At 41.6% G+C, this 27,305-nt stretch overlaps 1 protein-coding gene across 2 annotated transcripts; it reads right to left on the reverse strand.

Moving 5' to 3' along the window:
* On the reverse strand, positions 1 to 26,368 carry slc4a8 (solute carrier family 4 member 8). Of its 2 annotated transcripts, none has more exons than XM_027279531.1 (25): positions 25,960 to 26,368; positions 15,371 to 15,452; positions 13,327 to 13,479; positions 12,803 to 12,938; positions 11,719 to 11,879; positions 8,395 to 8,571; positions 7,891 to 7,982; positions 7,159 to 7,316; positions 6,951 to 7,038; positions 6,710 to 6,856; positions 6,512 to 6,612; positions 5,477 to 5,651; positions 5,212 to 5,345; positions 4,880 to 5,125; positions 4,552 to 4,657; positions 4,046 to 4,207; positions 3,844 to 3,957; positions 3,584 to 3,745; positions 3,239 to 3,490; positions 3,044 to 3,112; positions 2,447 to 2,620; positions 2,234 to 2,365; positions 2,040 to 2,137; positions 1,660 to 1,765; positions 1 to 1,480 (listed from the first exon to the last, which is right to left on the reverse strand). In XM_027279531.1, the coding sequence occupies exons 1-25, from the start codon at positions 25,996 to 25,998 to the stop codon at positions 1,475 to 1,477; spliced, it is 3,270 nt and encodes a 1,089-aa protein (XP_027135332.1). In that variant the 5' UTR covers positions 25,999 to 26,368; the 3' UTR covers positions 1 to 1,474. The 2 variants fall into 2 exon arrangements, with proteins under 2 accessions (XP_027135332.1, XP_027135333.1); XM_027279532.1 differs by having other exon boundaries at positions 7,891 to 7,979; positions 25,960 to 26,367.
* Positions 26,369 to 27,305: the final 937 nt, after the last annotated feature.

Here is a 27,305-nt window from a genome sequence, read left to right on the forward strand (position 1 = left end):
CGGAAAATGAATAATAAAACTGCCAAGAAACACGCAGAAGAACAATAGTTGACTCATGTTGTAGGCAGGAGTCACTAATAAGCAAATGTTAGTGCCAGTATCACCTTTAAAGGTGAGGCTTAAAGACTATTTCCATTTTGGTTTTACAGCTTGAAAATAGCCACAAAAAACAACTATTATTGCAGATGTGAAATGGTTGGAAGATAAGGTATTCATTACACTTATTAACTTGAACGAGGTGGACAAAGTAATAGAAGCACCTGCCAATATAATGCAGTACAATTCAACAGTGCCACAACTTTATCTTCCAAAAATAATCATACAATTGAATAAACACCTTTATGAAACAGCTTCAACAGAAACTGGATTTTACAACTTTATATAACTTATAACAATTCAAATGACTGCAAGACCATCATATTAGACTACATAGTTGTATCTAATAAAACTGGCAACTGGGTATATTCCTAGTTTATATCTGTGCTAGGGTTCAATTCAATTAGTGCGGCTAGTTCTAGTATTAAACGAGGGAATTTACAATGGGCCATGTCATTGATGCAGGCAGTAAAGTTATTTATAGATAAGCAACAGCTGTGCCCCCATGAACTAAAAACAAACTGTCCTTTTTGGACATAGAGCAGCAACACTAAAATTACTGACTGGAGGCTGTTGGAGACATTGCATTCAGATTAGTTTTAAGTAAATACATTGTTCTCAGACATGAATCTGCAAATGTCCCCATATCTCAGTGAAAACACCATGGCTGCCAGCAACTGTTACTGTGTCCTTGCAGTTGTTTCATGATTTACTGTGACTGTGAAGGGAGCAGCTCCAGGATTTGTCTCTAGATTACATTATCAGAGCCTGTCTCGTTGCTCTATACAAATTAATTAAAACTGAGCTATTCGATGTTATCGAGTTTTCACAGGGTGAATGCTGCCACAGGAAAGAGTTCATCCTGTATATCATCCTTCAACCTCAACTAGACTGAAAAGGCAAAGGCAGTATACTGGCCAGAATCTATAACAAAGGCCTTTCTTCCTTGTCTGGTTTAAGCTGAAAGTAGAAGACAATGACGTGGTTGCAATCAAGTTTTTCCAATAAGTACCTTGTTAAAGATGGTCAAGATTGCTAAGGTTGGTGCTAGTTTCTAGTTCAAGGGGTCAGAGTTAGGGTAAGGTTAGCACTGGTTTTCATTTTAGAGCTTTGCTTCAGGAAAATAAGATTTTAAATGTATTCCTAGTCCTCACAAAGATAGAAGTTCATGTGTACGTCTTTGTATGGTCTCTGGACGTTATTATGTGTTTTGGGTAGCTGGTAGAAATCATCCAGACTTGTTTCTCTAAGCACTGATGAGGCTGACGGTCAGAGCAGCCAAATTGCAGTGTCCTGTGGTCCAGAACTATAGTCGAGTGACACAGCTGAGACTTTCAGGACTGTAGACATCCTTTACTCATCTATGAACGCGATCCCTTCAATCCTGCAGAGTGAACACATACAAACCGGGAATTAATGTCATGTGATCACAGGGTAGCTGCCATCTAATTGCAATTACCTGTTGGAGCAACAATTGGAAAGCAGCAAGTGATCGCAATGTGTGGCAGGAAATATTTTCAGATGACAGGGGTGAGGAAAAATAAAGGGTATATATGGCCTTGCCTTCTTAGCAGCCACAGGACGAGTGTCCTTTTGATTGGAGTTGAGGGATTTCCACACGGTGGTTTTAGACATTTCATCAGATATGTTAATATCAGAGGGGTCACACCTGAGGAGCAGGGACAGGGAAAGGAGGAAGAGGAGGAGGAGAGCCAAAAGCAGATCAGGGATTAGGTGTGGGGGTTATTTGGGTCTACATGTTAGTTGCACAGGGTGTACCTGAAACCCATCACCATCCCCAAGGACAACACAGGACAGAACAGGACAGGACAGGACAAGACAATAGTATATAGTATAGTATAGTACATATAGACTGACAGGAAGGTGAAACATTTTTCTCATAATCTTACCGCTCCGATCATCATTTAATTGTGTGTACTCACCTGGGGTCATGTGCTTTTGTGGTCTGAGCAGGCTTGCTGCTCTCCATGGGAATCTGAATTGTATCTTCCTTTTTTTCACTCAGCATAATCTCTGATTCCTAAAAGACACAAACCCCCCACAACAAACATATGCAGTCAACATGTGCATGTTTGTTTATTTTTATCTGTGTATTACAAGATTCCGTGTAGACTACCTCTTCTATCTTTTTGGAGGCATCATCAAGATTTTTTTTCTTCCATTCAGGCATTAAGTCATCCAAGTAACTTAACTCTCGCTTAGAGAAGCACAAGTCCAGCAGCTTGCGGACGAAAACCAATGCTAAAACCTGCAGGAAAAAAAAAGCCTGTTATTTTTAATGGAGAGACTAATAAAGAGAGTGAGTGGATGTTGGTGGTGGTCAAATCACCATCATGGGAAAGATGATAGCAGCAGGTGATGTCTTGATGACCCAGAGCAGCACCAGACAGGTCAGCTGGGTGACAGTGAACAGGTGCACCTTCCTCAAGGGGACGTGGCGCAGGTAGATGAAGTCTGGCTGGTGCTTCGCCGGCATGCCGAACAACTTCAGACGGTCAAAGAACTGAGAAAATCATCGAGACAAACGCAGGTGGCAGGGAAGTCAGACACAAGAGGGGGTAACAAGATAGAAGAAGAATTAATGAGAGAGGAGTAGAGACACAGATGGCAAATATGGCAAGAGAAAGGAAGTGATTATAAATGACAAATTTTGTTAGATTGGTCTGACAATTAACTGTCAGGCCTCACTGAATTGAACAGAATTAATGAGATCAGGGCTGGAATACGAAGGGCAAGAGGAACATTTTTATTTGAATGATTAAAGCATCGTGCAAATAATCCACAGGTTTTAGATTGTAGAAAATTTAGGGGTACCAAAGTCAGAAATCTTTAAATTGTATACATATTGACTTTACCGGTAATCATCTTTACTCTATCAGATAATGTTCCTGTGTCACGTTTATATATATATGGGGTTGCATGTTACCTGGATGCCTTTTAATGAAGAGACTCCCATGTAAAGGAAAACACCATACAACACTGGCATGGGAATGAACTGAAAAAAGAAAAACAACATACCGCACATCAATGAGTTTTTGGTATTTTCTCTATTTAATGCTCACTCCTCTGACTAAATGTCCCAGCCAGAGGGGGGCAACATTGCATAGCTTGTCTGACTAACCTGCAGAGCTCCAGTCATGAACACAGAGCAGCCCATGAGCAGGAAGATGACCAGGCCAGTGAACCTCTGTTCTCTGATGCCCAGGAAGCGAGGCTGCTCTCCTGGAGCAGAGCTCTCTGACTCCAGCTTAAGGCTGTTGACATGAGAGATGGACAGGACAGTGGCCGCTACGAACCAGGGCAAGCCCATGATGGAGCACACCGCCAGCATTACCCCAACCATCAGCAGGTCCAGGTGGTACCCACAGCCCTTCTGCATAACACAGAGAAGGACAGATAGGTACATGCATAAGTGGGCTTATAGTCTGCAGCTGGAAGCAGCTGTACAGAGATAACAAGTTCGTACCAGCAGTTTGTGCTCTTTGCGGTTGATGATGACAGCAGTTATCTGTTGGTCCATGAAGATGAGGATGGTGCAGAGAAGAGCAGGAATAGATGCAGCCAGGACTGTCCACCATGGGTTGCGCCCTATTGGATTGATTAACCAACCTCGGTCATCTCTGGTAGGCTGGAAGATCCCGTTAAAGAGGTGTGAGGCCATTATTCAACCACAACCATATGGAGTTTTATATCAAGAGCATAATTTTATTAGCGTTTCCTCTATACCTGGAATTTGCTGGGCACCTTCAACTTCTGGGAGGGCACTCCAATGGCGTAGTCGAGCAGAACCATGACAAAAATGGTGAGGAACACTGCAAAATCACTGATCATGGAGCGCACCTGGGCACAGGAGACAACAACGCTCAAGAGTTATCAATAGTTAGCAAGTAGTCTGGTAGCTTAGTTAGCAGTCAGACTGGGTGATTACCTTGGTGGGGAAATAACGACTGGTCTTGAATTGTTTGAGAAAGGCTGACATGAAAAAGGTTGAGAAAAACAAGATTGTAGACCAGAAGAGAACGTCTGGGGTGTAGGGTCCATGGTGGCCACATGCGGTTCCAACGAACTGGCCCTGCAGACTGATGCACTCCTGTAGAGATTCACAGAGGTTATATCAGGGGACTCAAGAGAAAATGGATCAAATGGCTGTTTTATCTAAATTATCTGACAGACAGGAAGAGTCTACAAAGCAGAAAAAATAGAAGAAAGAAGACTTTGGTGTGCTCAGTTAAACACACAGCAGCGAAAGGTTAATTGATTGAACGTCCTTGTCAGTGTTTGCAAAGGTCCTTAAGGGAGTTTGGGGGGGGTGAGGGGGTTAGTTGAATGTTAACAAAAGTAAACACAAATGCAATGTGTGCTATCATGTGAAAGTTACACTGAGATTAGGCATGTGCGTGTGTGTGTGTGTTTGTTTCCACATAGTTGCGTTACCTTGACAGTAAGGTTGGTCCAGGATACAGCAGAGGCTGTGATGTTCCTCTCACTCCACAGCTCTAAGGTTTTATTAGTGGGGTTATCAGGTTCTGCACATCTACAGCTACACACAGACAGACACAGTATGGCGCTCAGTGGCTGACAATTAAATGCTTTTGTCAGTCAAATGTGACAGCATTGCGATTTGAAGGCTTTTAGGAATTAAGAAACAAGGACGAGGAGCCACATTGTGAGGAGAGGGAACAGCAGAGACACAATGAAAACAATGAACAATGAGGCATCTGAACATTCAGGTGAACACCAGAACAGTTTGTTCACTACTCACTACGCCAGCGTGAGTTTGTCGAGCTCGCTGTGCGTATTGAAGGGGTAGTCTTCACCCAGTTTGAAGAGCTTCTCCAGGGCCTCGTAGATGAAGATGAGGCAGATAAGGGCGGCAAAGGCCTCCTCTGTGAACCGAGTGATGTAGCACACCAGAGAGCTGGCATCTGTGGCAACCAAAACCAAACACAGCAGGGCCGTCCACAGGCCGATGCAAGTCCTCAGCGACAGATAAGACAGGTTGTAGTCCCTGATGTGAGAGGAGAGGAGATTAAGGGGTTAGCAAAACAAATGTCATGCCATGAAATGTCACACGGAGCTGGTTGTATTACATACTTGCAGAACTTGAAGAGGATTTTCTCAAAAACCAGCACAGGACCTGTACTGCCCAGAATGGTAAGAGGCTGACCAGCAAACAAAGAGTAGGCTACTCCAGTCATAGACGCACCGAGTAAGGACTCTATGGCACTCTGCAACACATGGTGGAAATACAGGAGTATGTCTTGTATGCAGTACAGTATTCAGTGACATGTACAATGTCTATGCTGCATCCGTGTTTGCCTCTGTCTGGGTGTGTGTCAGACTGTGTTTGCGCTCTTACAATGCGTCCCTCGGTCGCTTCTCCCAGCAGTCCTCCAAAGGTGATCACAGGAGACATGCAGGCACAGTAGAGGAAGAGGAAGGAGGCCACACACTGGAGGCTCATGCCATCCTTGAAGTCACTCAGATAGAACGGAGCTTTCCTCTTGATGTCCAGTATCAGACCACCGAACAACCTGATCACGGCACACAAAGAAAAAAAGAGAGGTGCAGGAGTTCAGCTTTACAGACAGCATGAAACTCTCAGCAAGAGAGCTACACGTATGGCGAGGAGGCAACTCTAACATTGTAAGAGACAACCAGGAAAAGTATAATTTCATCTTAAAACAAAAAACAAAAAACAATTAGAAACCCTCCAAGTAGGGTCTCGTTAGAAAATTTCAGTTCTTTTAATATGTGTCATGATGACATTTAGAGACTACTCTTCAACTAACGGGATAATTAAAGGCCCTACACAGCCACGGCCCTCCCACATAGGTGTTTGCACTCCCTGAATGGACTCTTTTTAGGACTTCATGGGCGTCTTTGGACTGTGATTGATTGACCTCGTCCTTACTCTCTTTCTGCACGTGTTATTGATATGTTAAATTTGGTGACCTGACCAGTTGGATGCAGTTATTGGTGCAGGAGCAAAGATGAAAAATAAAACTGGATCTCTTGCCTGGAAAATTTTCAGGCGGTATTAACTTATTAAGAAATAAAGTGACGAATTTTTGTGAATGTTTGTTTCTCAGGCTGTCATACTTGGCCAGCGTGGTTGTCACTCGCTTGTCCCACCAAAGCTCCTCACAAATCTAAATTTAGATTTTGTCGCCGCAGCAACTGACAAGACAGTCTAAACTCAGCCCCGGGCTTTCAGGCATGCCTTCAGAAAACATAACAAGTGCTAAATCCATGTTTTGTGACAGCATGTCCAGATATTCACCATTCACTACGTATAACATCTTGTTTTTTTGACATCTAAATTTGGCATCTATATTTACAAAGTATTACAGCACAAGTTACTGAAGCAACAAACCTATTTAAGACAGCTTACCTTCCAGTTCTCTGCAGCTCTGGCCCATGGTGCTCAGCATGTAGCTCTTCCTCCACCAGGCAGGCTGTGCCATTGGGGACTCCGGGCATCTTCCTCTTCTCCTGCAGGCACCCAATTACAATCCAGGAGCAGACACAATTAAAAAAATAGACATATACACAAAAACTGTATGATCCCTCTGTCATCATAGCTGTTTACCTGAGAGGGGACATTTTTGGGGGGCTCGATGCGGATAGAGGGGTCCCACTCTCCTGGTGGTAGGACTGTCACCTGGTCTAAGAACTCGTCTATGCCAGCCAGCAGGTCACTTCTGTCCTTTGCCTTATAGGCTACATCATGGAAGATCTGGTCCAAACACAAGCAGGAAAGGCAGCTGTATGAGGATTGACTTGGTCTGTGACGGTTTCTGGAGCTAGATTTTAATAGATGGAATTCTTACTTCATCCGTCATGATGGTTGCCATGGAGCGTCCAATTTCGTGGTATTGCTGAGCCTTACCATCTGGGCCCAAGAGAATGAAGAGGAACCTGACATTTGCCAACAGACGAGAGGATGTAAATCCCTCCTGGGTTACTGAATTTACATAATTTGATTTTATAACTAAACCATTGTTTATATATCCGCAATAGAGAACAGTGGCTGTTTACCTGGTAGGTATGGGGACCTCAGTGAGTCCAGTGAGCAGCACAGCAGGGGACAGGCGGACAAAGGCCACAATGGGCCTCTCCAGAAAGTCCAGTTCTCCCACCAGTACATTGGAGGCCTCTGCACCTTCTGGGATCTTCTTCATGAAGTGCATGTCCACCTGGTGGGACAAGGCAGGACGTTAATATAACAATACCAAATAAACTACTGAATATCTACAGTGGCATTTATCTTTTAACAGACAGTCACTTCAAAACTAACAGTGCAAACAGAAATGTACATACAGCTCTCCCATCACAGGTACAGCCTAATGCCAGAAACCCAGCTATAGCATTTCAGTGCTATGAACATTAAACTATACAGTTATGCACTTAAAAATCCCAGGTGGAAATGAAAGGCAAATGGAAGCTTTTATCTTTGCCTGGTGTGGCTGTACTTGCAGTGATGTACTTTGGACAACTGTAGTTCTCTTGTTATTTCCTAGGGGGCACCATGTGACCTAGATGATAATATTGACTGCACACCAAACATCAATTACAGATCGCACACGCATAGATCAGTGGATAGATCTAATCACCCTGTACAACCAAACAAGATCAGCTGTGTCACACTAATTATATTAAATAAATATAATTTTGTAAAACGTATATATATATATATATATATATTACTGTGGTCTTCACAGCCTTCACATCTCTACATAAACAGTGTGCACTGAGAAACTGCTTGTTTACCTTGCTAAGGTCCACTTGGGTGCTGTCCTGTCCGCCACCGTTCTTAGCTGGCTCTGTAGGTGGTGGAAGCTGTGGAGATGTAGCTGACCCTGCTGGACATTAAGGGTGTGGGTGTGTGTGTGTTTGAGAGAGAGAAAATCAGTCAGTACATATATCTATTGGCTTGCCAAAATGCAAAATGAAAAAAGCAACCTATGACGGCAGTAATGCATAACTGTCGATATATCGCCCATTTGGTTTTTGGCAGTTTGTCGCTGAAAGCAATGTCACTGTTTAAAGATCATGCTTTTCTATGTGTCTGTCAGTTCTTGCTGCTTTTAGTAATGCTCTGCTTTTTTTTCCATCCATCATTCTGCTAAAAGATCTTTTTATAACCCTAACCCTAAAAACAGTCACCTCATATTTACACTAATTCTGTCGCCTGAATTTTGATTTGATTCATACCAAGAAATGTTTTTAAAAAAACATTTTAATGCTATTGACTTGTGAAAGAGTTTGGCCCACCTGTCAGATGGGTCTCTGACTGTTTGCGGGTTCCCTCAGCGATAGAGCGCACGATGGGGATCAGGTTTTTCTTCTTCTCGTTCTGGTGGTGGTGTCTCTTAAGCAGAGCCTCACGCACCTTCACCCTCACGCTGTCGTCCAGCTCATTGGATGCCTCCTGGTGGTCCAGCACCATGTCTTGTAGCACATGGACAAAGAAATGCACACATGCTTACACGTTACTGAAACTTTTCAAATTAAAGAGCACCAGACCAGCTTTATTTTTTACAGCATGTATGTATTTGTGCTACTTTGCTTTTTCTTTTTTTTCCTTTTATTGCTGTGGTTATAACCTGTCGATACGTAAAGGCACAGTGCTGACCAGAAAAGTGTGTGCTGGCGTGGGGATGTCAATATGTGTCCAACATATCTGGTAGGATGTAGGACTGCAGAGAATAATCAGCATCTCTCCTTCCTCTCCCAGTCCTTTCTTTTCCATACTGACTTGCTGAGTCAGCACTGAAAATCTTCCTCCTTTTCCCTCCTTCCCTCCTCGACACTCAATCAAACTCCACAAGATGCACACACACACACACACACGTTGCAGTAGCTGCCTTCACCCTGAGCACACTTCAAGGCTAATGTGTTGAGCTCAGCACCAGCATAATCAGCCATACTAATAAGGACGGTGACAGGACAGCTGCACAAAGGATCCCGAAATCAAACCTCACAAATGATACATCTAACGCTCACACTTCGTACACTCGAGAGGGAGATCATGTTCTGTATAATTTGAGAGTACAACAACAGCTCTGCCTTCTCCATTGTATCACTTGACAGATATCAGTCAGTTGCTCATACAACAACGAGATACATCCAATAATGTCATGACATGCTCAAAGAACTGGCGTAGGCAGCCTCCTTTAATTCTGTGTACACAAAACACACACACAATTTGTCAGTGTGATACTTTTAGTTCTAAAAATATCTGAGAGTAGTCAGTCAAATGTTTTTTTTAAAACAGATGCTGCCTTACAAAATAAAAGACGCGTGCCTGCTTGAATTCTATAAAACATATTAATGAATATGAATTATTTGGACAGTGGGGTTGTAGAGCAGCAACAATGACCTTCAACCACGTAATCTACATTTTTATCCCCATACTGTTATTCCCGTTATTTGGACATTTTTGGGTAAAGTCTTGAATTAGACAATACTAGTTATCCATCCTATAGCTCACAGGTCACTAATAGACCTCAGAAACAAATCTTCGTCCTCTCTCTGTCTTATATAATTCTCTGTGTAGATTTGTACTGAGGTGTCCTTATAATACCCATCACTGCCAGATGTATCTTTAAACTGGCTGGCCCCCAAGTCCAGGAGGCATGTTCACTGGTTACTACTCATTTTTAAGTGCAACTACTTCAATTTTCCTTCTTATTTGAAACAATATCTGATTCCACTCAGCTCACAATTACAATATACAAATACAATTTAAGGCATACTGATCATCTTTTCTTTCTTACTCCACGAATTAACAAAGAAATTGGTCGACATGCATTTAAATCTAAAGCCCCAGCAGACTGGAATAATCTCCCTCGCACGATTAGGTCTATAACCTCCTTTCATCTCTTTAAATCCTTTCTACTCATTCATTTCCAAACATCCTGTTCTTGTTTTTGATTTTATTTATAGGTGGGCATGCATAAGTGCTCTGTGTGCATGTGTGCATACGTATACAAATAGCCCTAGTTTTGCTTTTGTATTTCTGCAGTTGTGTTTTGTATCATTCTTATTTTGTCCATGTATATGTATGGGGGAGGGGGCTAGTCGAGCATTGTGGTGAATGGGTGTCTGCGTCTTTGTATCGTCTGTAAACATTGTATATCTCTGTTGGCAACAAGGACCCCCTCGAAAATGAGATGGTACATCTCAAGGGGATATCCTTTGATAAATAAAGAATAAAGAATAATAGGCGAACCGCAGTAAGGGTCTAGATCCAGACTCTGTCCTGTCCGGACCCAGAGCCGGAAACGACACATCATTGAGTTTTATTCAGTTTTAACAGGTTACTCTTTTCTCTCTGATTTTACCGCTACTCAGCGAAAGAGACATCCTTCCTGTCTCTGATTGGCCAGTACTCATTGGCATCGTGGGTTCGAGTTGGTTGACTGAGATTGGTCAAGGTGTGAGGAGCTGAGGAGACCCCTCCTTGGGGTCTGCAGATATTCATTCTTGTGTTTCAGCATAAAGGTTTGGTTTGTATACTGTTAATAATAAAGATGAGAATATGCATTTTATGCAACCTTCTATTACATTCTCTTGGTCTCAGTTTGCAACACTTTTTTTTTTTGTCTTCATCTCTTCTAACATCTTGGCTACCATTTGGAGTCCAGGTGCTGCTGGCAGGAGTCACATGCAGAGGAGAGGGAAGTGAGAAGAGCGGTGGAGAGCTGGAGGAGAGGAATGATCGCAGGCAACAAGGCTGTTGAAGGCTGTAAAGCTGTCACAATCTGACCATGAGGAAGAATGACTGATAAAGAGCCTTGAACCATGTGACCATATGTGTGTGTGCGTAGGTGTGTATGTGTGTGTATGTGTGTTTGTGGTGTATGGACAGGAACCGTTGCTAAACGCTCTTTGCATTTGTTTTAAATCTGTCTAATTATTAATTTGCAGAGAGACAGTGTGATGAGGAGTGCTGAACCATTCGTATATAAATCATTTACATGCTTGTAGAAATCATGTGCTCGCATGCAAATTGCAGGTGCGTTAGTTAACTGCATACTTGTATGCAAATGTGCTTGAACCACGGAGCCGGCTTCATCTAATTGTAGATTTTAATGTAAATCAGGTTCAACAGAAGTTCAGTCGCAATATTCCGGTTAAACTCAACCACAGAGCAGCCACACTGAGCCTGCAGCACTGATGGACTGTAAGTGTGGACTGGCACTGGACAGTGTTATGCTTGTTTTTGTTTTATCACAATAAAGTAACTGAAAATCAATTGAGACTTTTGTATGACTGATAACATGAGTCTGTGTGTGTCTGTTTGTGTGTCTGTGACGATGATACGCCCCTCAGGCATCCGATGTATGTGTGTCTCATCCTCTTAGGAGGATAAATCGATTTGTAGCACACGTCCAGCGAGCATCTTGGCTGAGTTATAGAGCCTGTTTTATATCAATAACTGTGATATTTACTCAAGGACGGGGGCAAGAAGTGACTTAAGAGAGCGGGGAAAGAGACAGACAGGCGGAAATATTTTGTGAAATCATATATCCGTTTGAAGAAGCGGAGGTACTGGGATATTAATATATGCCAAATTGGGAAAAAAATTCTCACCCGCAATCTCCTCGATGCAGTCAGCATGCATGTCAAGCAACACGCTGCCATTTATGATGCAACTGCGGAGCTCAAACAGGCTGTGGAGGGAGAGAGTGGCGACGTAGGGCTTGCTCCACCTCTCCCCGCCGTCCTCCACGTCTTCCTCAAACTTCAGCCACCTGCGAGAAAAAGACAGGCGAGAAGTTTGTAAGTAGGAGCAAATGTCAAGTATTATTACTTCAATCTTTCACTGTTTTGAGACATGTTCTGGAAGGATTGTACAAAATATCAATGGCCATAATAAATAATACACTAATAATACATCTAAAGCAATATTAAATTGACTTCAGAATATGGAAGATTTAGGCCATTTGCATTTTATTGGAATATTTTATAAGAATAAAGCTAACATTGATTTTTGTTCCCAATCTACTTCCATGTATCATCATTAATTTTCAGATATTTTTTATATTATAAATATATTAGACTTGTCTCATGTTTTAATTAACTACTGAAAGTTGCAGAATAACATATCACTGAGTAGATTTAAGGATTTAAATTATGGCAGAAGTAGCGTAATCCTTGCATTACATAAAAGTTCATCTATTTTTCGGTAACTATGAGTAAGTGGCTTCATAATTTGGTCTTTTTATTTGCTCTCAGTGAAGAAGTGTTGGGTCTTTAGATCATGTAAAGTGTAATTCTTAGAGTTTTGATAAAAATAGGCCCACATCAACTTAATGCAAGCAGGAAGAATGGAGCCTTAAACCTCAAGACAAAAGATGTGTTCCCATCCTACACACATTAGATTTATACCCTTTACTTTGTGGTTCACACCATTTCCTGCCAGATCCTTTTGACGGAAATATCAACCACACAACATGAAGGATTGGTGTGTTAAACTGATTTGGCATGTAACCATAAGGAATGACATTGCTCCTCTCTGTGGAGCTAAAACCAAAACATGATCCACTAAGCTTTAAATGTAACTACCACTTGTACACTTGTCCCTCTTCGTAACAGAGCAGCTGCAGAGCTGCCGGGCTGTCAGAGGCTTTATTGCCTAGTATTGTTGCCAACAGCTCCCAGAGGAGATTCTGACCTGGCTGTTTCCTTCCACTCGGCATCTTTGCCATCCTTCACACAGATCTCATCCAGCTCAGTGAACAGCTCGTGGGCCACATGTTCAGCATCCTCCTCTGTGCCCAGAATGAACTGAACCCGCTGGGACGGCGTGTCTGATGAAGTGAGAGGGTACAAGGGAGGAACGAGAGGTGAAGTATGGTTCTCACAACACTTTCACAAACACTCACAACACTTTATTAACTTTGTCGGTACATGCCTTTCAAATGACTGCTGGGTCCATATACACTCTCACACGTGCACACACACACACACACGCAACATGCTGACTAGTTCCTGTTCTTTGGTAGCTAATTAGTGGATTTGTCAATTTTAGCTTGGGGGTGTTGTATGCATGTGTGTGCAAGTGTGTACCAAAAGTATTGATAGGCTTTGTTTAACAACCAAGGCCTCATCTCTGGGAGGGTGGATCATGTGCAAGAATGCATGCAAGCTCTATACTGAGCCACTAACCCTAACCCTATACTGCACTATACTTTTTACCATGACTCAAGGTGGTCGTCTCTGTTTCTTCACTTTGTTGCGTCGCAATGCTTCCCGCCCTTCTGTCTCTCTTGCGGTGCCGAGAGCCATGAGGCTTGTGGTGACGATGGCTCTGCCTGGGCATCCGGACGCCCACAAAGAGAGTCCTGTGGCCTGAAAAGGAGACGAGAGGGGGAGATTTTACTTTTACGACTGAGTAATATTTTTATACGCGTTCATAGCGTAGCTGTGATATCATCAGGTTTTTGCGCTTAAGCGTTTAACTGCAGCTGTATTTAAAAAAGAAATAAAACACAGTTCATCTGAGAATCTGGAAAAAAAAACATAAAAATGTAAATGCCCATAGAGATCACTGAGAGTTCGGTAACTGCGCCTTAGAACAATACAGAGGAGGGCAAATTAAATAGTGCTTAATTATACATGAATACTAATCTAATAAAAGGCTGTTGTCTTCAGATGAGCTTCAGGCTTTCCGGAATAGACTTAAAGAAGGAGAAGATCCAGTGAAAGGCAACCAGAAAAGTTTGTGTCTGGCTGATGAAGCAAATTTAACATCATGCACGTTATTCTTAAATACATTTTTCCCATTTTTTAATTTTTGGCTGCACCTTTACTAACTGTTGTTTTGAACACAGGTTTTTGATTCAATTTCTTGGCAACAAAGGCTGGTACAAAACCTTCACATTTTGTTACCTCTAACTTGTGTCCGTCGTCTGCATCCTGTACTTATTTACTCCGTATACTTTCGAATATGTTTGCCTGATAGTCAAACCTCTTTTAAAATGGACATAACTCAATTAGTTTGTTTCCATGCAGGGGGTTGATGTTTGTGCCACTCCCTACAAACACTGTACACAAGTACATTTCATTTCAGCTTTTTTCCGATGAGATCTGATGAGATCATTTATCCTAATTAGCTGCGGATAAAACTGACTCATCCTGTATTCCACATGGAGCAACTGAAAGAGAGAAAAGAAAGAGAAAAAAAAGGAGAACAAAGCAGAGCTGAATAAGCTGCACGGCGGTCTCTCATCTCAGGTGGTTAAAGTAACTAAAGGAGAAAAGCCATTTACGTGAAGGTTAGGTGTTGGCCCCAAAGCTCCATGAGAACCACTACTTCCTGTCCCACATTAGTCACAGCCACTGCCATCTGTAATTATCATCAGTGCATTCAGTGTTGAGTGAAACACGCTGTGATGACTGAATGAACATGGCACTGACAAGAGTGGAGTTTTATTTGAATAACAAAGCAAAGGCTGCTAACAGTTGAAATTATCATAAATAATAAGATTTTGTGTTCCTGTGCATGTGTGTGTGTGTGTGTGTGTGTGTGTGTGTGTGTGTGTGTGCCTGGCAAATATATTTTGGCGACACAAAAGCTGCTGAGCTACAGCTGTGTGTTCCACCTCTGAACATGTCATTATCCCACCGGGAAAGTGATAATGGGCCTGACGGCACACACACACACACACACACACACACACACACACACACACCTTGAAATGACTGATGGACTGAATCGTCAATGTCAATGTTTAACATCTGCTCTACTGCATTTCAGACTGAATTGTACAACCCCCTTTTTTTTGTTACTCTTTTAGGAAGTCTGATGGATGCGGTTACATTACAAATTCAAGTTTTCAAGCATGCAAAACATGTGTTGAGTTCAAAAAGTATGATTCAGCAGCGCTGTTATACGGAAAACAATTTTCTCCAGCTGAAATACAAACTGCAGCTGTGCAGGTTGTTGATAAGTGGGCACAGGGAGCACTGTTTACTATGTTGTTGCCAAGCCAGTGTTTGGAAAAACAATATATAAATATTGCAAGTATATTTCACACCAAGAATGTGATAATAAATCAACACTAAATCAATTTTAGCTGCATGATGTATGCTCCTGTGATATAACAACAGACCTTCTGAGTCTGGACAGATGTGCAACATTGTCTGTCACTGACATATTGCACTATTAACATTTAGCAACAATACAACAATAATATGATTAGATAGATGATAGATGACTTTAACTGCACATGTTACTCACCTTCTAGTTCCTCCTTCTCATAGTGGATGTTCAGTACTGAGCTGGTCCCTCCCTGGTCTACCACCACCTCCTCATCTGGCCTCTGATGGACACACACACATAAAGACATGTAAGTGTAATGTCACAGCTCCTTTTGACAATATTCAGAGCGCACAATACATTTCTTTACAATGCCCTCTGTCTCCAGCAGCCATATTGTTCTTCCAGGAAAAGTTGAACTTTGTAGAACACCTTCAGTCCGTGAAAGGAAACCTGAAAGGTCATCATGTCCGGAAGTATCCCGTTAAGCACAAACTCCTGACACTGTAATAGAACCACTAATTGGCCAAATTGGCAAGAGCCTTTCAATAATAAGCATCAAATTCCAGACAGTCTATTCTCAGACCGTCTGGCACGGACACACCGAGAAGGACAGGCACACGCGCACACACACACACACACACACACATCCGTATAAACACATACACACACACACGTCAGAGGTAAACAGAGCATGAGTCAGTTGGAGAATGTGCCACTATCCATAGGAAATCAAATCAAATTAGCACAGTGCCATATCCATCAGGGGTGCTGCCGTTGGCAAACCACTGCAGGATGTCGCTATATTTTACCACCCCAGTGACAAGGCTTTCTCAGAAGCAGAGCAGTTTGCTAATGTGCATGGGTGCTGTGTTATCCATGGTCAAGTATCGGCTCTATGATAATGAGGGCCGAGCGCTGCAAGAACCTCTGCAGTGTCTCTGCACAAGTGCATGCAACAGGAAAAATCTTTAATTTCTTTCAGAACCTCCCACATGCTGTTAAAGATAGCGAGTGTCTACCACTGCACCAAAGTATAAATCACTTCAACCCACCCCTTGTTTCCTGGCAGAAATGTAACCTTTGACTGGATGCTGGCTGCCAGATGCTGGATTAGCCCTAAGAACATATGTGAATGTATGCCTGCAGTTGTTAGTAATAAAATCAATAGCTTAAACCTATAAATACAATCAATTGGGGGGGTGTCTACACACACACACACACACACACACACACATAGAGACACTGGTATATATAAATGCAGCTCTCTACATAATAGATGCTTCTGCCCACTCCATATGAGCACATGATCGTATGTACTGGATGTGTGTCTATGAGTGTGTCCGGGTGATTTGCTGGTACAGAAGATTAAAATGTCTGTACCATTTGGTAAAACAGACGCCCACTTTAAATGGTGCCAAGCGATGAACATGTATGAATAGATGCAGATGAGAAGTGCATAAGAGAATTAATATTCAAGAATGAGTAATTTAGTTAAAGGACCAGTGTGGAGGATTTAGCGGCATCTAGCAGTTGTTGCCAACCCCCTCGCCTCACTCACTTCTTCCTAGTGCGAAGTACAACGGCCGCAAAGCACAAAAGGCTGTTTAGTCGAGTTTAAACATCAGGGTCCACACTGTGTCGATATGAAAGGCTCCATCTGAAGTAATAAAAACATAACAATTCTTATTGTAGGTGATTATACACTAATGAAAACATAGTTGTAGATATTATATTTAATTTCTGTTTTATAAATAGAGCTCCTTAAACCCTTGTACACACTTGGACCTTTTATTCAGTTAGTTGATAACTTGGTTAAACTTTTATCGTGGCCTTCCTGATTCGATTTCACATGATGTACATATCCTGCAGCAACACTGCAGCAGACCTTTAATTACCAGCGTTAAACCTAATGATCTCAAGTTAGAGCAGAGGCAGCATGTTAGCAGTTAGTTAGCATTTCAAGTTGTGCACGTGAATTATGTGTTTCTGCGTGCATCAAAAGACATATGCAAGAACGATGTTCAACACGCATTTCCTGGGTGAAAACTAAGGAAGATCTACTGTAACTGTTCAATCCAGTATCAAGGGGGTATAGCAAACGCAGCCTGCACTGCGACATCACGACCACAGAGGTGAAAATAATTGCAATTTGTCTTCCCGAATTGCTTTCGGAAAGAGCAAGAGAATTCGTTAGTGGAGACGAGATGAAAATGTCAGAGCAGGATTGTCATTAAAAAAACATGAGACTTTTTTGTGTTCAGAAATCTAAAACTATATTGTCTTGTAGAATGAGAGCGATCGGTCCCCTTATTAAAGCTTTTCCAGGCCGACTACAACTACATCCGTCCCGGAGTACCCTGTGTGTGTATGACTCTATCACTGTGAGATGTGTGTATGGAGCAAAAGCCAGAAGTGATTTTTCTTCGTTCTCCTGAGGTTTGGCTGATAAAACACCACACACACTTTATTGACAGAAAAAACCCACTTTTTGAATCATGCTGGTTTCCGCCTGCAGTTATGAAATGTGATAAATGCGGATAGTGCTCTGTGTGTGCTATCTTTATCTATTTCAAACTTTATTTATATGCACGCTGCAAGTCCATAAGCTGCTTTTTATCTTCTGTCTTAGCCCTTTAGACTCTCCGCGCTGCTAAAACCTGAACAGCTCAGCCTAATACAGATTGTGATAAGAGAAAACTAATTAACATGCAGTGCAGACAGATAAATGTCTTACCTGATTAGAAGCGACAAAAGTCAAATCCAACTCCAAAAAGCTTTCTGTTATGTTTTCATGCCACCCGCTCTGATATCAACGCAGAGAGCCACTTAAAATTTACACAAGAGTTAAAAACAGTTTGGGGATCCCCCAGACATCCACTTAATTCACAGGTGTGGGTGGCCTAGCGCTGCTTTCCTCTCTTCTTTCACACCCTCTCCACCACATCGGCCCCGTGGGATTTCTTTCTCTTTCCATGACTGAGCACTTCTTTATCCCAAGACAATTCTAGTCATTTTACAGAATAAGGCCACTTAATTAGGAGGTCATATCTGGGCCAAAGATTGGATGTGAGTCGTGTTTTTATAATTATACTTATGCGATGGATAAAAGTGAAGTGACAGAAATTAAGGATTGTGGTCATGTATAGTTAGATGTAACATGAGTCTCCTGTCCATGTCAATGCACTAAACCAGCATTTACATTTGCTCGTGCTGAGCACTGGGCTGACAATATAAATAATACTACAAAAACAAGTCTTCATCATCTTTTATAAATTCAAATCCTGTCTCTTTATCATAATTAAAGGACCCCATTCAAACACTAAAACAAACAACTAATTGATTCTAAGTATTTTCTGTGTAGCCAAAGCCGATTATAATATAATTATCTTGTTACCCAAAATTCAGATCACATCAGTGAGCCACGCTGTGAATGATAAACACAGGAACTGTAGTTTATTTTGAGTCCTACTAGAAAACGTTTTATGTGTTTTAATAAATGATCTGTGACCTCTTTTTTTCAAGATTTACATACTTCAACAGCAACAAACGCAGCAGAGGTCGCGTATAATTCATGCAGCGATTCTAAGTGGGCAGCGAGAGTGAACCAAAATCGGGAAGTTGTGGGTGAGACAACGTCAAACAACGGAGCTGAACTTCAAAGTGAAGCTCGGTAAAGCCGAGCAGGGCTGCAGATTGAGGAGTTCATTCTCTCATGGTTCAACACTTAAGAGCGACATCGTTCACATTATTTTCACATTCATATTGGATATATTGTTATGACATAAATATTGTTTATAGTTGCTTTAAAGGTCCGGTCACATTCATTTAATCTGCTCATGAAAAAAACTCAGAGCCAGCGTTTGGTTCGTCTGTTGTGTCTGTTGTTTCTCTTCATAACACAACAAGACTCCCACTAATCTCTGTAATCTTGGTAATCCCACTCAGGAAATTAAGAGGACTCTTGAGTCGCATATAATGGGCTCATTCGAGGGTAACAGTTATACTCAATTTCTGCCAATAGATCCTCCTCGCCCTGTCGCCATGCCCTCACATGTAACTGCACACACACACACAGACGGCGTTATCAGTCAGTGCAGCTGTAGCCGGTGAATTAGGTCTTCTGTGTGGGTTGGGGCTCAGGCTGGAGGCAAGTCAGCTCCATTAGAACATATAGACACACAGTATGAGAGAGAGTCTAAAAGCTCTTTGTCCCAGAAAGGACAGTAGACCATCTACATCATCAATTAGCTTCCATCAATCCATTTGGTGCGCGCACATACGCAGAAAAAAGAAAAAAGAGGCATCATTCTCCTGAGGCTCATTCGATAACTACGACAACAAGGAGGGGATGGGGGTGAAAGTGTCTTTCAGAGAACGACACAAACTCTCTTCATATCATATTTTCAGACTACACTACTCTATATCATTATGATGTTGCTTCTCTTGAGTCCTTGCTCTTCATAACTCCCAGTCATCCTGGTCACAGCTCACTAAAGATCACCTTATTAATTGCAAATTCGTGCAGCTATGTGTTTTTTCTCCAGGTTAATGGTTCCCTGTCATTCACAACTCACCTCCCTTGTGTCACCTTAAAGTGCCTCAGCTAATTAAAAGCTCACATGGCACTTAAAGTTTGCTTCCTCTCTGCGGCTGAGCACATCCGCGACCCTCAAAGCGTGCACGTGTGCCTGATTTTCCACTGACCTGGCGAATAATTTGCGTTTTTTTTTTTATGCCTGTTTCTATCTCCTGGCAACCGTCACCCTTTTAACTCCACTCTTGTCCTCCAAGCTTCGTATCAGTCACAGTGTTCGGGAGGCTTTATGACTCAAAAATTATTCTGCCACTGCACCGTGGAAGCGCTCCACAGCTAGAACCAAAATGGCTGCCTGTCCTTGAGTTTCTGTCCTTTACGAGCATGTCAGTGGTATAGCCGCCCATGGGGAGCACACACTGGTGCTGCCTTGTGGGTGATTATGAGAACAGAAGATGGTGCCAAATTAAAATAACCTGAGGATACAGTGATGGGAATTTACAAAAAGAAATCAGAACTTAAGAGCATTATGTTCTTACAAACACACAACTCTTGCCACATGATTCAGTTTGCCCTCCAGATTTGTTCCAAGATGATTTGTGGGTTTTTTAAAAGGATCTTTTTATTTCGATTTGAAGCCTCGTACTAATCCCTCTATTAAAGGCATTTGTGTATTTTTTTTTTATTTTTTATTTTGGCTCATCTCACATGATGAAGACTTAAGGCACCCTGATCTAGTCTCTTGGCGTGTAAAAGCCAAAAATAGAGATGCTATCGCTCGCCTACATTTCATAACTAAACAAATACAAGATGTGTTTCCTGGCAGGGCAGATTGTCCCAGAAAGACGCTAGCTTTCCGGAGCAGAATAGAACAGTTCAGTCTCACACAGTGTCCTACTTTCGATGCTCATTAACCTCCCATTGATGCAGCGAGTGATAAATAAACACACACAGGTTCATACATTGGTTTTGTAAGCTGTAAGTTACAATCTACAATAGCATATTCTCAGACTTCAAAGCTTCATTTCTCTTTTTTCATGTTTGTGACTTTGCTGCTAGGGAAATCCACATAAACTGTGTTTCCACTAAGTGGTTTGAGCTGTTTGTAATTTTGTAATTTCTTTGTAATTTCTTGCAATTCAACATTTTTCCGGGGGTAAAACAGTTTTTCTGGTATTACGGTATGCATTACAATGAAACACACTGAAGCGGCGATCGCTCTAAACAAATAGAGCTGAAATGATTTGCATCGCAGTCTCCTGACTGAGAGAGGGGCAATCAATGTTTCTATGCCAAAATGCTCTTTCAGTCCTTTAGGACTGAGCGGAGCCAACTTCCAGAGGAGTGAGGCCTGCTATACAATGAAATCCAAACACCTCACATACACTGGCTAGACTGAAGCATTGTTATAAGAGCAAGTTTATCAATGAGCATGTATACATATAATAACTACATCAGCAGTGAGGAGAAACACAGTGAATCGTGCATTCATAAAAGGGCCTCCATGATTCAGCACAGCAGCGTCTGTCACTACTGACCGTTACAGTGACCTCCCTTCCCTTTGCAAAGTACTTCTCTCGACACAACTTCCTCTCCTCTTGTGTTTCTCTGCATCTCCTATTTTTATCTGTTCATGCCAACGCCGCTTCCCCCTCCTCTTTCAACGTTGACCCCCCACGCTCTCTCCTCCCACGAGCACTCAAAACCGACAGCAGGGACACAGATCCTGACTCAGACAACTGGGCCCTGTCACTTTCAGGCTGGGCTTGGTGTTTGAGAGCCAAAAAGCCCCGCAGGCTAGCACCGGCCCCTTCATAGCTTTTTTTTTTTGCGCCATCGGCCAGCGCTGCTGCTTGTAAAGAGACATGAGACAGCGCTTCGCTCAGACGGGAGCGGGGTTAACATGAATGGATGAAAGGGACGAGATAATGGTGAAAAAGTGAGACAGCAGAGGAGAGAGCTGGAGGAGACAGGATGAGAGGGGTGGGTGTTTTGACTGCTTCAGCCCATGGGTAGCATGAGTCATACACACCTTATTCAATGCCACACATTCATTTCTGCCTCTCCACCGCCTTCGCTCCGTAATTGTTTTTCTTTTCAGAAAGATCACTGCAGCCTTAGCTGATTTCGTAGGTGAACGATGGTAAACATACAGCATCATTAAAACGGCAGGTTCTCACCTTGCAAAGTATATTATCGAATTATTCACCCACACAAACAAAGACTGAAAGATTCTTACTTTAAGATTCTCAGTCATCTGGACATGTGATATCTAAAAGTACTAATGTGAAAGGACTTATTCGCTCTGCTGATTGGGGGAATTGTGAGTTTAAACCTCTGTGGATCTCTCAGTCTAATGCATGTGCTTTCAGGCTGAATGAATCTGGTTAAACGGTGGCTTTGGGCATGCTGCTAAAACTGTAATAGTTTTGAAAGATGTTCAATATTGAGCATTTAAAAAAACATTACATTTCAATTTTTGTGACACTTAACAGAGAATCTAACTAAATCAGACAGACTTTTCCTTCGGATATCGATATAAAACTACAGTGTTGCTCTTTAAGATCCACGTCGATTTGTCATATAGGCAGCTATGGATCACTCTGTGCCACCGAACTGATTAAAAGGAAAGCTTGGGAGGGATGCCAAATGTAAAAAGGACTGGAAGAGGTCTCAATCTTGTGTGTGGAGTGCTGAGACTGAGACACATTTATGATGTGTTTTATGAATGCCGTACATCATTTCAAAAACCTGGAACCAGAGTCTGGTGGTGACACCATCGAAAGCTGTAGTATTTTTGTAGTATTTTAGTCATTCAGATGAGATGAAATCAGATTTTTTAAAACTTACTGATCATATTCTTGAAAACATGTTATGACACTATGATTGTGTCTCTCATTAAGTAGCAGCCTGAATGCTGAATCAAGGATTGTATAGAAGAAAATGATTGATTAAGATTATTAATGAGTCATTAGGTAATGTTAATAACTGTAAATCTCCATACAGAGCCCGTTTTTCATTAATCATTCCTGATTAACTATAAATCAGTGGCACAAAACTAACTACTACTCATTAATTACTCATCAGTAATTTCCCTTTTTGTGCCCCCTAAAGTGGTACATTATACTGAGTAGTTACTAAGTAGTCCTCATTACTTCTTTATTATGACAAGTAGCTACCGGGGAATATTTTTCCTTAATAACAAACCACAGGAGGCAAAACAAACAAAAAATCACCATATTCAGGCCACATATACAGTAGTATTAACATCCGTGTCATATTCTTAAGCATTAGCGATGCCGATGCCTTAACATAGAGAGGTAAAATGTCATAAACAGAGTGTGTGTACCGGGGTAAATCATTTTTAATTATAACTTGCTGCTGCTGACATTTATTTAGTGTTAAAGAGCTGAACTAATTGAAGGAGCCACAGCTCCCATTAAGAAGATAATTGGGTGAATTCTTCCTACTTGTTAGTTTTGTATGATGATCCTTTACTTTACTTTAGGGGGCACAAAGACTTGGAGTGAGAAAGTGGCTGAGAAAGTGTGAATATGTCGATTCACAGATATTTATGGAATATTATTAGCTAGTATGATTTACAATAAACTCTGGTAACACATCATTAGTTTGAGTTTATGGCTTTAGTTAGGAACTTCGTATTAATGATTAATTAATTATTAGGTCATTCATTCATTCTTCATTTATTCCTCAGTAACTACTCTCAGTTTTGGGCAGCAATTATTTATTTACTAATGCAAATGCTAGTGGATTGCTATCATGTTTTCATGACCTACACTGTGTGTTTATCCGTGCCTTTTGCTTTAATTGCTTTAATATAAGCCTGCGGATTATACCCTGGCACTAACCTGCTTTCTTTAATTACCTTCTTTTTGGAGTGGTGCAATAGAGGTGAGTGTTGTTCGTGGTAAGCCTGCAGCACTATCAACAACATTATTAATCTATTAGGGATGGGCTACCACCAACCAGTGAGCTGGGTTCTGCTCAAGGTTTCTGCCTGTTTAAATAAAGTCATTCCTTGCCACCATCACCAAGTGTTCGCTCATGGTGGGAACTGTTGAGTCTCTGTAAATAATATTATAAAGTGTGCGGTCTGACGGCATTATATGGAAATCATGAAATACTTGTTGGTGCTATAAGAATGAAATTGAATTGATTAGTATTTATTATTATATTAGTATTTATAATATAATTACTGGTACTTTATTACAGTTTTGGTTACTACCTAGGTTTATGTATTATGATCTGTACCATATTGCAGTCAACTATAGCTTAGTTGTTCTGGCAGATAAAGAAGAGAAAGTTCTGCACATTAGTGAATGTGCATTAGTGCACTTTGGGTACCATCTGGCTATTGTAAAGGGCTATACAAATAAACTTGATTTGATTTGATTTGAGTGAACCATAGTTGGCGAGCTCGATGGTTCCAGTACAGACACGACATTATAAACACTAAGTGCCAAAAAAATCCATAGAATTTAATCTAACATCTTTTTGTTGGACATTTTCACAATATTTCTATAACGTGGTATATATGTAGTCAATCGAGTACAACAAATATGACTAGTATTTCAAGTCTTTTTGTACAGTTTAATAACTGTATGCCTTTTACAAATACATGTGCACCACAATGATTGAAATATTGTACTGTATATCTGCAGCAAAACTTAAAATAAACCCAAAAAGGTGACAAACAAATGTGCAGAGCAAATTGTTGAGAAAATAACCTTAATTATCAAGTAATAATAAAAATAATCATTAGTGCCCTAATATTGTATGGAATTATTGGTCCTGATATCACCTACAACATCCATGCTGCAAACTACTGTTTACAAAATAAAACAGTAACATATAATACTAATTATTATTTAACACTGTGGAAGGTGTCCTTCTGCCTCAGCACCTGTCCACAACGACATCTTCATATCATCATATTGCTGTTGATCTAATGATCTTTCCCACTAGTTTGGTAAACATGTCAACAGGTTTATGGTGGGGCGTAGACTTAGCGAAGATCGCAGAAATGATGGAGAGACAGATTTAACTTGGATAACTTTTTGAAGAGTCAGGCTCTTAGGCAATTTCCCTTCCCCTTGTCTGAAAGCCGTCTAATCATATCAGAGACTTCCCAGCTCACCTCTGGTCCTTCTCCATCTGTCTCCTGCCCTCAGACTAGATGTTATTATTGTAAGTCAGCCTAGCCCAATAGAGTCATGTCATTATAAGTCCTTGAAGGTGTGATACTGCATGCCACAGTAGCTATAATTTAAGCTTATAGGCCCACAAACACCACTGCATACCAGCTTGAATAAACATCCCTGAGCACTGGTGTGTTCAATGGTCCATTTGTCCTAAGTGGTTCCCTCCTTTAACCCTGTATCATTAGCTGACCAAGGACTTGATAATGGATCACACATCAACATTACATAAACGATCATGCCATTCTCCCCTTCAACCCTCCCTTGACCACAGGCTGTCCTCCTCCCCCCCTCTGCTGCCAGGATTGGCTAAAAGGAGACACTCAGCAGCGTGCACGGTGTAAGGATGGCGTCAAGGTCATTTGAGGGTAACAGAGAAAATCACACGGCGTCTCTGCAAGAAGCATCTGAAGACTGTCCCGTCCCTGTTATTCCTCTCACACATGCGACTTCGGGACGAGCAGCTGCTGTTTGACTGAGCGCTGTGTTTCAAAAATGCATCGGCATCTGATCAATAATACTGCTGCAACCTCACATTCATGTAACCAACTGCACATCTGTGCTTATGGAACAATCATAATAACTGACATTTCTCCGTGCATTGCAATGTGACGCGCTCTCACTGCACGTGTTGGCACCTCAGACTATATCAACAACATCCTCCGCATACGGCATCATTCTGCAGAGCCTATTAAAAACTTACCGGGACAACATGTATCAGTCTGTTTAAACGCAAAATGTGCACAAATAATAACATAAAACTAGACATGCCAGGCCTAAAAATGTAAAACACTGCAGGACATGCATGGGGGAAATGCAACAGTGGAGAACAGGTGTGATTATTTCTGTCATTAAATAGTTCCTGAGACATCACAGTTAAGCAAGCTGCAATGCAAAATTTGTGAATTTCTGTTAAAGCATTTTCAAACTGTGGGATGCAGTTGTTGGAGCTTGTGTACTAGGCTGCTCTGTGCCATCCCATAGTGCCAAAAAAGCACCGCGCCATGCATTAAGACATTTAAAGGGCACTTTACCTGGTAGCTCAGAATACTCTCCGGGTCGTTGACGGGCATGCTCGTGGCCTTTGGGTTAACCTGCTCACTGTTGACGGAGAGTAAAGGTGAGACTTTCCCAGGTGCTGATCAGCCTCTCGGTGCCGTGTTAGGACGTTGTTTTTCTGAAGAAGCAGTCACGAGCTGGTAAGAGCAGCTTCTTCTGTTTCTGCAGACATGTTGAGTGTAAACATCTTTTCCAGATGAGGAAAGGGTTGAAAATGATTTTTTTTCCTTTTTTTTTTTTAAATGCCCCCCACCCCCCCAAGTGTTATGATGATTTTCCCGGCCGCGCTTCCAAGCCTCCCCGCCCTCACTCACTCTCCTGCCCTGGCTTTGGGAGCGGGATGCAGAGAGCATCACTGCAGCCTCAGCCAATCAGAGCGCACAGGCACGTAACCGGCTGCGACGCACTGCTGCTACCCAACACAATAAAGCCAAGACTATTATAAGCTTATGGAGCGACGTCACTCTATACAATATAGCAGTTTGGCAGCTTCTCTTGTTTCAAGTGCTAAGATGTGCTGGACTGTGACCATTGTGCACAGCAAACAGTAGAGCTGTTGCTTTCTTTCTTTCTTTCTTTCTTTCTTTCTTTCTTTCTTTCTTTCTTTCTTTCTTTAAACTTTTATGGCCACTTAATATTGCAGCACTCTGCAGACATAATCAAAACCATTAAATAGCTTTTATGCTGACAAATGTCACAATTCAGAGAAAACTTTATGTTTAATTCTGATTTATTTTTCTCTAGTTAAGTGCTGGACTCCATTAGAAGTGACAGTCCTGCAGTCAGGTGTTTACTTAAATAAAAGTAGAGAGATATCGACAGCAAAACATACTTTAAAATTACAAGTACATTTAATCACATGATCATATGTTTAAGTACAGCGTTTATAAGTCCTCCACTGGAAGAAAAAATCCGTGCGTAATTCCAGAGTTGACACAATATAGATGGCATCGCCCATTTGCCTTATCAATTATCAAACGAGACATGAAATGGCGACTTCAGTTGTAGTAGGCAAAGTAAGCACATCGGATGAAAGACAGCAACATTATAGATCTTATTGATCCTGAATGTAGAACACACCAGAAAGCTTTGGGTGACACCTTGTGGGAAGCTGAAGCATTACTCCATGTACATGAAGTTAAAGCTCATATCTGATATATTTTTTCTTTCATCACTGCAGATGGTCGCCTATGTTGATAGGGAAGCAAATAATAAACTAATTTATTTAAGATGAGTGTTTTGTCTCAGCATTAACTCTGGTACATAGCAAACATGAGACTGACCACCTGCCACATTGTCAAACACTTGATTGGATTAAGGC

The sequence above is a fragment of the Larimichthys crocea genome, chromosome VI, assembly GCF_000972845.2.
Source record: "Larimichthys crocea isolate SSNF chromosome VI, L_crocea_2.0, whole genome shotgun sequence".
In the NCBI taxonomy this organism is placed as follows: Eukaryota; Metazoa; Chordata; class Actinopteri; family Sciaenidae; genus Larimichthys; species Larimichthys crocea.